The sequence below is a fragment of the Micromesistius poutassou genome, assembly GCF_964030765.1.
Source record: "Micromesistius poutassou genome assembly, chromosome: 5".
Taxonomy (NCBI): Eukaryota; Metazoa; Chordata; class Actinopteri; order Gadiformes; family Gadidae; genus Micromesistius; species Micromesistius poutassou.
Window position 1 is genome coordinate 11,776,667 of NC_140275.1, and position 14,340 is coordinate 11,791,006.

General features: G+C 45.1%; 1 protein-coding gene across 1 annotated transcript in view; it reads left to right on the forward strand.

Moving 5' to 3' along the window:
* The window catches only part of frmd3 (FERM domain containing 3), a gene marked incomplete at both ends in the record, with an annotated part of 39,978 nt that extends 28,224 nt beyond the window's left edge, over positions 1-11,754 (forward strand). The window contains 5 exons of the mRNA XM_084468745.1: positions 371-445; positions 948-1,016; positions 1,292-1,416; positions 10,569-10,845; positions 11,274-11,754. Of these exons, the coding sequence (XP_084324871.1) occupies positions 371-445; positions 948-1,016; positions 1,292-1,416; positions 10,569-10,845; positions 11,274-11,754 (1,027 nt within the window). The remainder of the gene's footprint in view (positions 1-370; positions 446-947; positions 1,017-1,291; positions 1,417-10,568; positions 10,846-11,273) is intronic.
* Between the last annotated feature and the right edge of the window lie 2,586 nt (positions 11,755-14,340).

Consider the following 14,340-nt stretch of genomic DNA (forward strand, 5'->3'; position numbering starts at 1 on the left):
TCAAAAAGAGAGTTGATTGCATGTTATGGATACATATTGACTCTGGTGATGAGGATGTCCTATCGTGTTACTAAGCTGTTGAAAGCCATTCTGCGTCTCAGGCTGATATCGAGTCGTAACCGACGGGGCCCTCATGAGTTTCTGAGAGGCACTGCACTCGTCTTCTCAAAGGTCAGACAAGCATCAGCGGCCCTTGATCTAATTAGAATCCTAATTGAGTTTGGAAACTGCAGCCGAGCAAGGGCTCTGAGAGGGAATCAGAGCAGGCGCAGGCCATGCCCACTGCACGCACGTGTGGACGTGTGTTGGAATATGCCTCGCTCTTATGTATTGGTGTTGTTGATGGGTAATGAGTGTCTCCTTCTGACAGGTGTGCTAAGTCCAGTCAGATAAAGACGGTGTCCAGTAGCAACATCTTCTTTAAGGGAAGCAGGTTCCGATACAGGTGAGGGAGTTCTTCATCCACTTTGGGCGAGTTTCCAACCCAATAATCCATAGCTATTAGGTCTGTACATGCTGAGTGATTGGATATAGCCTTTATTATGATTAGGCATTTCACGTCCTTCAAACACAAAGGCAACCTAGATTGCTTTGCAAAGCAGAATTAAAGTTTAAATGTTAAAGTTCATTCAGATAAAGTTAATTAAAATACAATATGATAAGACACAGGTACATAATTGTTAATGTGTGCCAAAAGCAAAAACTAGCCCACAAGACTATTATAACGTTACAATGACATTGGTACACTTTAGTTGAAATCATCCACTTCATGCTATAAGCTTAATTAATATCACTACAATAGATGATAATAAAATCATATAATCGAGCCTTGATGAAACTTTTTCTAAAGCAATTTCCTTTTCTCATTGCTCATGTGTGTGTGTGTGTGTGTGTGGGTGTGTGTGTGTGTGTGTGTGTGTGTGTGTGTGTGGGTGTACTCTTTTCAGTGGCCGTGTAGCAAAGGAGGTGATCGAGGCCAGCTCTAAGATACAGAGAGACCCACCAACAGTGCGTAGGTAAGGAGAAAGCAAGGACATTTAGAAAAATGGGAATTTTCAATCTTTTCTCTTTTATATCGCAGTAAATATCCCACAAATCATATACATGATGAATACAGAATACATACATGATGAAGAATCTCAAAACATATATATCATATTCTCCACAACAAAACGTGTCTTAATCACAATTCCAACAACAATTCTTAATTATAAATGCTCATTCCCTTAATACGAAATAATACCATTCATAAACACTTGTTGTTTCTTTATTGTTGTGGTGGTTGTGCCAGGGCCCAGTTTGGCCAGAGCAGAAGTTACAACTCTCTGAGCCACAAGAACCTCATCATGAACATGGAGCCTCTGGTCCCTGCTCTGCCCTCCACCAACGAGTACGAGGAGACCGCCACAGACAATGGTAGGAGTCCACTAATGACACACGCACACACTCACTTCAACACGAAGAAGAGTGTGAACTGAGCAGCTGAGGCCGCCATCAGTCCAGTTTCCCCGGAGACACCAATCACAGCAGACTATAAATATTTTTCTCCTGATCCTCCCTCCGGACTCCACCATGGCAGGGGCGTGTGTGTGTGTGTGTGTGTGTGTGTGTGTGTGTGTGTGTGTGTGTGTGTGTGTGTGTGTGTGTGTGTGTGTGCGTGCGTGCGTGTGAATGTGTGCGTACATGCGCACGCACGTGTGCGGGCGTGTGTGAGTGTGTACGTCATTGTGAGTATGCGTGTGTAAGTGAGCGTGTGTGTATGTGTGTATTACTTGGAGTTGGCCAAGCCCGTGACATCAGGGAAACATTGCAAGTTCACAGCTTGGGGGGAAAAGCACTGCTGGTACTCAACAAATATTTATCAATTAATAATTTGGCTCCTGCGGCCCCAGCACAGAACATAATACTCATGACAAGAAGCCCAGATTAACAAAAACAACAATAGTCTACAATAGTCTTGGCAATGGGCTTGCATTCGTTTCGTATTGTGTGTTTTTTGTGTGTGTGTGTGTGTGTGTGTGTGTGTGTGTGTGTGTGCACAAACATCTGTGTAAACATATGGGAACCCATCACAGAGCTTAAATAGATGTTCTGTCCCTGCACTTGTTGAACTTGATGTTCCGTCCCTGTCTGAGTTCTGCTTCTACATAATATAAAACAAGGCTTCTCCGGTTACAAAGCGGTCCGGACAACAGGTCCGATGGAACGCCTGGAGGGTTTTAGGATTTGACTGGTGATTCTGCTCAGTAATCGGAGCAAACTGAACACTGGGCTACATCATCGTCACCCAAGGATGCTTATGTCACCCCATCTGCAAAATCAGAGCCTCTTCAGAGAACAAAATGTTTTAGCATAAATTGAACACAAACATAAAGCATACACACAAACATACACCGTGCCCACTGCCTACAAAACAACCAAATAAAAAAGTGCCAATGCATGCCTTAACCCTATTCTTTCTTCGTCATAATTGCGTCCTATCCTACCCCAAGGGAGTGTATTATTTCTCACGATTATTTCTCACACCAGGTTTCATGCAACACTGAATAAATCACACATTTCGTGAATGAAGATCTGAAACGATGACCAAGTCAACAGTGGGTTCATTTTTCGCACATTTGAGCTTCATGTAATGGTACATGGCAGGGGTCTGGGGTCAAGTGGGCTCTCTCCGTGAAAAGGTCAGCAGTTTTACGCCTCGTCGCAGGGACAAGGCACGTTCTAAGTGGTGAAGACATTTTCGTTTTCCGTGCCATTAAAGGTTGACAGTAAACCCTGTGGGAGCGATATAACTTAGCGGGGTGGCCCCCAGCCCCCACCCCACCCCGGGTGAGTGGGGGCCAGGTCTGTCCCCACAAGAGGTGACCTTTCAGGGCAGTGTCTTTTTTTTTTACCAGTTTTTTTTACCACTTTGTGTCAAATATGCTGCGTCAACAAAGTTTGACTTGACTTCCTGCTATCTTCCCCTCCACATACCCACTTTTCTTTCTCTCTTCCTGTCTCTCTTGAGACGTCAGTCCTTTGACTCTGTCTCTCTCTCCATCTCTCTCTCTCTCTCCGTCTCTCTCTCTCCCTTTCCTCCATCCCTTCATCATGGCGGATGTCCCCGTCTCTTTTCATAGAATCAACTTATCCGTTCCCTTTCACACCACTCTCGCTCTATTCTCTTTTCCTGTCTCTTCCATCTTTCTCCCTCTCCCCTCATAATTGATCTCTATCTATATCCCTTCCATTCTCTCTTTGTTTGTGTTTTGGATTATTTGGTTCCTCCAAATCTTTCTTTATCTCCCTTCTTTATCTCCCTATCTGGAGATGTATTGACTTTCCCCCGCTCTCACTCTTTTTTCTTGCTGTGTCTGTCTCTTGCTGACCACCTTTCTCTTTGCCTTCTCTCTCTCCCTCTCACACTGTGTCTTTCTCTTTACTGCCTTTCTCCCCTACATTGCATCGGAAAAAATCAATTTTGTCCGCTCAGGGTCAGAGAGCTGCCACGGCAACCACCCCCCCCCCCCCACCACCCCTTCGCCCAACGGTCCAGCCTAGATGGTGGGGGGGGGGGGGGGTGGGGGGGGTGCTCGTAAAAACCAAAGAAGCCAACTCTTAAAAACATAATAGACAAATCAACCTACGACAAGAAGTTAAAAAAAGACATATTGTGGCAATTTGAGGTTCTGTAGCTGAGGTAGCAGAGTGGATCCATGCAGGGCTGGTGTTTCTTTAACCCAGGCTCTGTTTGGTTCTGTAGCGAAGGTAGCAGAGGGGGCAGGTGGCTGTTGTTTTGTTGTAGCCTCTGTGTGTATTCTCACGTACGTTTAAAGAGGGAATCATGCAAACTTCTGTCAGACCATACCAGTAGGTATGTATGAGGTAATAGGTGGCAGGTACCTGTTGAACGTCCACTGGCCAATCGAGATCTCTTACAGCCCATAATACGTGAGGCGGCGCGACACAGACACACACGGGCGTGACGACGCGGACACGCTGGCGTGACGACGCGGACACGCTGGCGTGACACGGATGTGGCGTGAATGCGGAGTGACGCGGACGAGGCGTGACACGTCTGTCACAGAATGCCTGCAGTAGAGTGCATCCATTACAATCAACTGAAGCCGGTACATGGGTACCGCGGTAGCCGAATAAGCCACACACACGCACACACACACACACACACACACACACACACACACACACACACACACACACACACACACACACACACACACACACACACACATGAATAGCAGGGCTCATCTTTTTTGTTTCTGCGGCGATGGTCTATTTTCTCTCTCTCTACATGTGGCAACCAGTTCCCTCAGACACAGGTACAAATGTTGGCACAAAGTGAAGCCTATTGTCTGTGTGAAAAAAAGAAACACTGACAATGCACACGCTACAAAGACGTAGTCTGTGCAGCAGATACCAGCCCTGCCGCGCCCCCCCCACCACCAGCGCCCGAGTCACGCTGTAGCCTTGATGCTGTAGCTTTCTGCCACAAAGGTACGAGCCGTTGTATTTTCCGACGAGAAAGGTCTGCACAGTCCCCCCCCAGAGTGTTTGAGACATTCAATGGTTTACAAGTCATTTCATGCCATATGAGTTCATTCAAATTGGATGCATCTAGCGTGTGTGTGTGTGTGTGCGTGTTGTTTCACCTTGATCAATCTAGTGTGTGTGATTTGACAAGTAGGACTAGGAGAGAATTGGCAATTTGTAACCAGTGATTGTGACCCGATCAGACTCCCCACAGAATGAATCACAACAGGAAAAAAAAACGTTTTTTTTATTCCATAGGCAAAAATGGGAACGAGATTCACTCACTGTTCATCACAGTTCATGACTGCATCACAAGTCTTTAGAACTCTTTAGAAAGGATCCCAAACATTCGGATGCAGGCAGATGCAGGCGGCTTGACGGGCCCTTCAGGATAAAGTGTTCCTTAGCGCTGCTTTGGGACCAGCTCTATATTCAGAGCGCTAAGCTCGGCTCTTAGAAGGGGGAAACCGGAAGCCGACCCAAGGTCACTGTCAGGCGGGGGGGGGGGGGGGGGGCACGCTGGTCCTTACTCAGTTTTCCCCATCCCCTCATCACCCAAGGCAAGCCAGGCAAGCACACGCATGCACCATAATACACACACACACACACACACATGCACGCGCGCACACACGCACGCGCACGCACACATGTACACATGTATACGTACACACATACACACACATTCACATTCACACATACACATACACATACACAATCAAACACACACACACATTAAACACTGCAGTTATATTTACATAAAGTAGGCTACTTCATCGTGATTAAATATGGGCTTGAAATTATTCTTTAAATAATGATAAAGGGAACCTCCCTCTTGACCTGAAACAAAGGGTTTCATGCAGTGTTCATAATGATCTTTAGTCATTTAAACTATGGAGTTCTACTAAGCTTGGGATTTATTCCTTACTCTATTCTGCTACTGTGCTGTAAGCTTCTATGGGTCAGATATGCTTTAATTGGCATCTCAGTGGATGTGTGTGTGCGTGTGTGTGTGTGCGTGCGCGCGTGTGTGTGTGCGTGTGCGTGTGCGTGTGTGTGTGTTTGTGTACCAGTGTGTGCGATTGCATCAGGGTGTGTGTGTGCGTGTTCCTGTGTATGCTTATCATCGTTTCTTTGACTAATCCTGCAATGTATCGGCGGAGATTGTGTGTGCAGTGCGCACATACACTCACATAATCAAAAGTGAGGAATGAGAGCGTAACGTAAATGTAATAATAGGAAGGCCAATAAAGACAATTAAAGTCATGGCCTACAGAAACCAGACGTCTCCGTCCAGGCCTGGGCCAGGTCTGTGTCTGTAATCAGCGTTAGATTAGAGGAGTGCTCCATCAACCACCAGCAGCTGGGTAAAAATAGACCGCCCCGGCCCAAGACCTGATCCATCTCTAATGCCCCTCTCCCATCCACCAAACCCCCTATGCTTTGTTAACATAGTTGACATTCACAGGACACCCCCCTCTTGGTGTGTCATGTTTTCCTGTGTGTGTGTGTGTGTGTCTGTGTGGTGTGTGTATGTGTGTGTGCTGGTATCTCAGAGCTCAGCTGCCGGTCCGGTCAGTCAGTCAGTCAGTCAGTCAGAGGGACAGAGAGTGTGTGTGTGTGTTTTTGTGTGTGTGTGTGTGTGTGGGTCGTTTAGCTGCAGACAACTGGGCCAGGGGGTTCTGTCACCATCGAAAAACCAATGGAGGTTCTGGAGCACAGGAGCAGCAGCGACAACGGGGCAAACAACCTCCCACTGCCCCACACTGCCCCGGGGCTGGCCGCAGTGAAGGCCACGGGAAGCCCCCAGGACCTAGCGGGCCCCCCCGGCTCAGACCAGAAGACGGAGACGACGACGGCGATGGCGGCGGCGGCGGGGGAGGAGGCGGAGGAGGCAGGGGGTACCCTGGATGTCTTCCACCCGGGAGAGGCAGAAGAGCAGCTGGGGTGGCGCTCGCCGTCTCTGGTCCGCGCCGACAGCCTGCGCTGCCAGGTCAAGATCACCACCCGACGGAACCTGCACCTGCGCATATCCAATCACACGTCCCGGGACGTTTTCGTGCGGCTGGTGGGCCGAGAGGGCCGGGTCTCTGGAAGCGGTACGGTGGATGCTTGTTTGTGTGTGTGTGTGTGTGTGTGTGTGTGTGCGTCTCGGGGGGTCGGGGAGCTGTGTGGAGTGCTGAGGGGATGGGGCCAGAAATAGCCGCTGGGATTTAGCTCAGCTTATCTGTGTTTTCTGAAATGAGTCACAATTGTTATTTGGGCGATCGCGACCGGAATCGTTTTACTGAGCACACAGGGTGAGGAGGGCAGCCCCCCGAAACAGAATAGACTGACGGAGGTCATCAGGTAACGTAGGAAGACAGTTGCTGCCATACATCAGACACTGATCGTTTGTTACTGCTTTAAAAGTCAAAGGAATTGGCACAATTTGAATTTGATTGAGACATATATGGTTTTGCTGACATGGTGGTACGTTTGCTTGTAGATTTGAGCGCATGGCTGTTAAGTTGCGAATGAGTTGTCAACTCCTATTGGTTATGGCTGACATTGCTATTCGGATTTTAAGGCCAAGGCTAAGGTAGCTTTGGCTTTTATTTGCTTGTCTATATAATTGGCAACTGCCTGGCAATAAAATCTGAGCCACAAAAGGGTGTGTGTGTGTGTGTGTGTGTGTGTGTGTGTGTGTGTGTGTGTGTGTGTGTGTGTGTGTGTGTGTGTGTGTGTGTGTGTGTGTGTGTGTGTGTGTGTGTGTGCAAAGGTTGCAAAAAGCCTTGAATAATAACTTTCTATACCCCAAATTAAACAATTGTCCGTTGTAACTGCCTGCATTCATATAATAGATTGAGCAGTCTTTCGGACTCTTCTAGTGCAAAGTGTGTGTGTGTGTGTGTCCTCCATTTTTAATTTAGTCGCTGAGAACCCATTGAAAATAACTAACAGGGACAGATTGAATCGCATAGCCTTAGAGGAACGCAAGTTACATTTTGACTTCCAGAAGGTTAAAGGGATATGTATCATCCTCGTTATCCAGGCTCCTTATGCAGCAGGCGATACATTCTTAACAGTCTGCAAGCGATGTGATGCTTCTTCTCACTGATATGTAGTCGGCGGTGGGATAACTGTGGGGAGGACGGCTCCTGCGACTAAAGTCCCAGAATACATGCATTATACATGGATCTGCATGTATGCAATCTCCAGGCGGTTGATATTTTAAGCTGCATCACTATTAAGCCCTTTTGAATGATTGATGTTGGCATCTTGTGTCGCCACTGAAGAGTTGTCGAGTTCACGGCGACCCGCTGTATCGAAATGCTACATGATGTCCTCTGCAAATGTCGGATACGTAGATATGTGAGCAATATCCATGGAGACATTAGCCTTCTGTACTTGGCCATGGGTAACACCAGATTTGGGGTTTACTTACTGTTGTTTTTTCAAAAGCATTGAAATCGACTGTAAATAAAGAGCCACACAGCGAGGCATTGGATACACAATGAGAGAATGCGTGTGCTCTGTGGGTGCTTCGGTTCGGAGTTGACAATGATGAGTAACCAGGCAGATAAATGGGAACTGTCAGCACCTTGTAAATAGGAATACCCTGTGTGTGTATGTGTGTGTGTCTGTGTGTGTTTGTGTGTGTGTGCATGATTGCGTGCGTGTGCCTTTGCACTAGTGCGTTATGTTGAGGACGCTCTGGAATCTCACAGAGTTAACTGTGAACTATTTGACACGAGCTCCTCTCTCTCTCTCACTAAGCCCTCCGTCAAGAAAGAATGGAAAGGAAAGAGAGGAGTAAAGGTGGAAGGAAAGGACTTTGAGAGACATTGAGATTGAGAGGACGTGGAGACAGTCAGAACAGAAGAGAACATTAGGAGAAATAGTGTAATATCGAGTGTAAGAATGGATCCATAAAAAACAAAATAGCGATTATATTAGGAAAAGTTTGTGGCCCGTTTTCCTCGCAACATCCTATGTTGTTCCTCTGCAAGCTTCAAAGTTAGCTTCGTGGATGCTATGTTTCTGTGTTTCCTTGGAAACCGTAATAGATCGGCTGATAATCGGGTTCTTCTTTTTTTTAATCTTATGTTTACTTCTCAGCTCATATAGAAATCAGTTGCCATGGTTACTGACCAGCCACACAGGGTAGCCTTGAGTGCTGTACATTTGTTGTATCAGTCATTCATGGATAGAAAATAATAACAGTAATAATAATAAGAGTTTATTATTTCTCATTCGTGTGTCGGCCAGGTCATTTCACACTTACGCTACACTGCAAACAATTATAATGGGATTTGCAGTATTGACAACTTTACTCATGTAACTTTTTAATCCAATGCTTGATAAGATAAGCGGCAATAACCTATTGCAACAATACATACATAAGAAAACATTTTCAACCTTTACTGACAAGTATCTGTCATCTGAATAAACATATATCCGAATGGACTGAGGTTTAGTGAAACGATAAGGGGAAAGATTGCTGTTGATTTGTGCAGCGATATGCCGACATTACACCTGTCTAGTTCATGCATACCAATCTGTACATTTAAACCGTTTCATACAGTCTGGTAAAAGTGAAATGCATGACTACTCTCTCCACTCTACACTACTCTCTCTTTATGTCTCATATCATGATCTCATATAGCAAGAGAGAGAGAGAGAGAGAGAGAGAGAGAGAGACACACACACACACACACAGAGGGAGAGAGGTAGAGAAAGACAGAGAGGAAGAAAGCAAGTGTTGAATCCTACTTCATTGGACATTTAGCCTCCAGCTCTGTCTTAATCCACAGAAGGAAGACAGCTGGGCCTGTTTTTCACACACAAACACACACAAGCACACACACACACACACACACACACACACACACACACACACACACACACACACACACACACACACAGTTGTGCATCTGTATGTGCAAGTACAATGCGGTACATCACACACAACCTACTCACATTTACAACCCAAAGTCAAGTAACCCAATGTATTTCATGTACACAAGTATGTAGTAATGTATATGTATGGCTGTAGAATTCAGTATATGTATTATACTGATACAACCCAGTCAGTGAGTTCTCCATGCTAGAAATATTACTTGCAACAAACTCTAACAGCTGAATCATTTCCTTTCATTATCATGACCATCATTCATTATCCTCAGGCACCAACACTGCCACAGTCTCCATAACTAGTCAAATATAAACATAGAGCTGTTATGACCATGGATTAATTCAAAGATTGTTTCAGATTAATCCTTGAACACTGCTTTTATTTAAGTAAAGGACTTGACACATGACTGAAAGGCTGGTTACTATTCATTTCACTGTGTGACAACCTCACGAAGAACAGGAGCACCGCCAAGTGGATGTATTTTAAACTGCATCTTAAGATGGACAGATCTTCACAATTATTGGAGGATCATAGTGTTGGCATTGAACCCTAGACCAGGGGCCATTCTAGGACTTGACCTTTGGGGTGCTTAGCCCCAAATAAGATGTCCATGTCGTTTTTTCATCAGCAATCAGTAGTTTGTTTGGTTGTGTAGGTGGATCTCTAGAGGGAAGAGGGACATCGAGACGTTGATGATTTGATAGGATTATATCCTATACATGGGGTAATATATGTTATTAGATCATTTCTGGTGCTTTGACTCCTTCCAGACACTGTTTTCAGTCCAACTGTCAACCCCTTACAATTTGGATGGAGCCTAATAAAGTGGTTGATATGACATTTTCAGGGGGGCTGAAATGAGAAACAGTGGGGCTTCATCCACTAAATAGCGTTTACAACTTTTACAAAATGAACCTAAACCAGCTAAAGGTGATTCTGTTCTCCTGGGAAGAAGGAAGGAAATATCTGGGAAGGATACTTTCATATCCTTCTGTATTCCGTTCCAATTGCAAGCAATGTGAATGTAAAAACTCTCAAAAGCTCACCTCTCACCCTCTGCCTTTCTCCTCTCTTTACTCTGTCTATCTTTCAGTTTCTTATTTCCTTTCCCTGTTTTGCTCCATCCTCCCTCTCTCCCCAGGGGTGGTGGCCCTGAAGGAGGCGGTCCATCTGTCCCAGCTGGAGGCCCCGCCCACAGAGGCGGAGCTATGTGACCCTGGCCCAGTGAACGCTCCCACGGGTGAGGATGTTTCCCCGGCGGCGGCGGCGGCGGCGGCGGCGGCGGCGGCGGCGGCGGCGGCAGCCCGGGTTTCCACGGAAACCTCAAACGGACGGCCACAGACTTCCAAGCCAGAGCTGGATGAGGAGGAGGAGGAATCGTCGAACGAAGCGCTGACCATCTCTGAGCTCGTCTACAGGTTCGCTGCTTTGTTCAGTTAACGAAACGCACATGAGTAAACCCAGAGAATTCATTTTATCTCATCTTATCGATGATACATTGATCAAATACAAGCAAGATCAAACTATTTAATCCCCGTTTTTTTGCACCTCGTTATTGGTGCTTGCTGGATTTGCTTAATGGACCGGACTGGTTCTAGTCTACTGATTGCACATTTTGTTCATGCAGACACATTACCAACCTGAGATTTAAAATAAATTTGAAAGGTTGTACGGCAACTTCTCCTACCGCTTCAGCTGATGATCGAGAATGACTTTCTTGTATGAAGCTCTGTTTTGTTCCTCTGGATGCCCTTGGCAACTCATCTCAATGCCCTGTCAGCATAGAGTATAATGCCAGCTGACGCTTCCAATGCACCAGTGTCTCTGGCTCTCCCCTCATCCACAGCCCCTGTGCCAGCATGCTGCCCACGCCGGTGGAGGATAACCAGGGCGGCGTGGACCTGCTCTTCTCCTCCCCGGTGCAGAGCCCCGCCTGGCTGCTGCGGGAGCTCCACGCCGACCCGGACATCCAGGCCCAGCTGGAGGCGGAGAGGGAGCGCGACCGCGCCTACGAACGCGTCCGCCGGGCGGCGAGAAACCGGGTGGGCGGCGCGCTGAGCAGCGGGCTCCGCCTCCTCTCGTCCAACGAGCGGGTGAACGCCTGTCTGCTCAGCGTGGCCCGCTTCGTCGCCGTGGTGATGGGCGTCCTGCTGGTCGCCGTGCCGACGCTGCTGCTGCTGCTGGAGTCCGACATCGACGTGTCGTTCCTCCGCGAGATCCGGCAGACGCCAGAGTTTCAGCAGTTCCACTACGAGTACTACTGTCCGCTGAGACGCTGGGCCCTCTGCAAGATGGGCAAGGCCATGGAGAAGCTCTGGTCGGACTGAGAGAGCAGAGGGCTTCGGAGGAGCCCTCGCCGGACTGAGAGACTGAGGGCTTTGGAGAAGCTCTGGTCGGACTGAGAGACTGAATGACACAGAGGCAAGGTGGGGAGATGTGGGAGGAACAGTGTGTGGAGGCATCGCTGCAAAGCAAAAGTGGGTCTTTGGTTTTATAGTCTTGTCTCGTTACGAGAAATCTACAGTGACGGAGGTTGGATTTAATTAGATTAAATTCATTTGACTCCATTTGACAATTAAATACAAAACACAGAGGTGTTCTTTACAGAGAAAGTGAATAAAGATTATAAACCCAAATACAGGAAACAGAATACAGTCAAAAGTCAAGTGAAAACTTTTTTCTAGTAACAAAGTGGCACAGAAGGGGTGGAGCAAAGTCTGAAAGAGGAAGATTTTAAGGGGAGACCTATTGACAGGATGATGAATACGACAACAAAAACAACAACAAAAGAAGACACAATGAGGCTATAGAAAATTAATTGTTTAAAGTATGTCTACTCCTGACTCGAAAAAGCCTTTTGTAGTGATGCTTTGGTAGTCAGCCTAAGTTATCAGAAGCCCACACTGAACCGTCTTGTTAGAAGAAGATGTCCAATTGGTCCCCAGAAGATGTCAGTCACACAGGAGAAGGAGGCGGGAACAGGAATGACAGATAATTGATTTGAGTGGATCCCTAAAACACTGGCTGTAACAATAGTGACAGTAAATACACAGAGTAAACTGCTGTATATTTACAAAACAAAAATAATACCGGTGATGACTATACCAATGTTTGAGGAGTTGTTTTTAATATTTTGTAACTTTTTATGTGATCCAAATGTTTCAGGATTTTTTCAGTCAGAGGAACTACTTTGATCTTATTTTCGCCTTAAGAGTTTACAAAAGATAAAACAAAAAAATTTCAAGAATTTTACCGGGCAATGGGTGTGGAGAAAATCTGAACTATATTTTAATACTACCATCAGCATGAGTAAAATTGGTAGCGCCCTGGGATTTTCCTACCGAAAGTCATAGCACAACTATTTTACACTGACCACAAATGTCAACTGTTTCAGATTATTTGATGTCATTTCCGAGTGTAAGAGGAGGAAGCGAGAGATGTTTAGGATGAATGCGAGGATGAAACTTGTTTTATTAAACACTGACGTGCGATGTGTGGCTAGGAGGGACCTTATTATCTTATCTGTAACCTTATCTGTAATAGGATTTTAACAGAAGGAGTATGAATTAACTCAAGTGTGTTATATGGAGCACCATGAAAAAAAGAAAAGTCACTGTTGTTTGTACATGTTGGTGAATTCAACGAGTAACCCAACCCACGTGTAACCCAAAGTGGTTCCCATTCCCATCACAGCATGCTCAAAATCAACATTAAAGGAGGTGATATATAGGCTGACATCAAATACAAAAGAGGTCCAGTACGGGAAAAATGAACCAATTTACTTTTGAATAAGTCTAGACTAAGTTTCACAAGACTATTGAGTCACTTTCCCAAAACATTTTCCTAAATTTTGTTTTGAAATATATATATATTTTTTGTTAATCTTGGTCATTATCAAAAACGCAACCTTAAAATAAACAGTAACCAAAATCGAAATGACAGGCTCCAGACTTTATTATCAAACTGATAACCAACACTCATAAACCTCCTCAAAACCATCTAAAAACTTGGTATGCAGCCTAATGAAGCACGGTTTATATATACAGCGCCTATTTGCTATCTTATAATGTGTATCGATGGGAATGCTGACAGTCGTTAGTTAATTTTGAATTATCTTCTCAGGAAAGTACATAAGTCGTTAAAATAAAGCGGTTTTAACATTGTTTAAGAAATAAAGCATCTAGCCGTATTTGTTGAAATACAAGCAAGTTGTACAGCCACATTTCAGTTAGCACGAACTGTGCACCAAAATCTGCAAAAACATACCACCTCAAATTATGACAACCAAATAATCGAACATTCATCATAATATAATGAATCATGAAAAATGTTATGAATATATCATTTATTATAAGTTAACAACACCAATTGCAGTCATGCTTCCTTGCCAGGTTACAAACACAATTTAAAAAAAATCGATCAACATTTTTCCAACATTTTTATACACCTGGAGGCAAACAATAAAAATATTGTCTGTGGTCCAGAAAGTATCAAGAAATGTTGTTAAACTGCAAAATTAATTTATTGTTTGCAAGTGATATTACTGTTTAACATCCATGAATTGCTCTTGGGCTTTTTGTGACGCATGTCATTATTGTGCTCATTGCCATTGACATCCTCTCAAAAGAATTCAAATTCAATATGAATCTAATATTGCTGCATTACATTTCTATAAACCAAAATATGTACCGTATTAACCATTGTGTGTTGTCACTTCAATTGACTGACTTTATGCATTATTCAGCTTTATACATAACCAAATATGCAGTTGAAAACAAACTATTTAGGGAGAAATCAACTATTTTCCTATTATAATACATGCACTGCATTCTGTTGCTGAATCCAAGGGCCAAACCACTATGATAACCACAACGAATACTACTTCTCAGAACTATCCCACAGTCCGGGAGCTC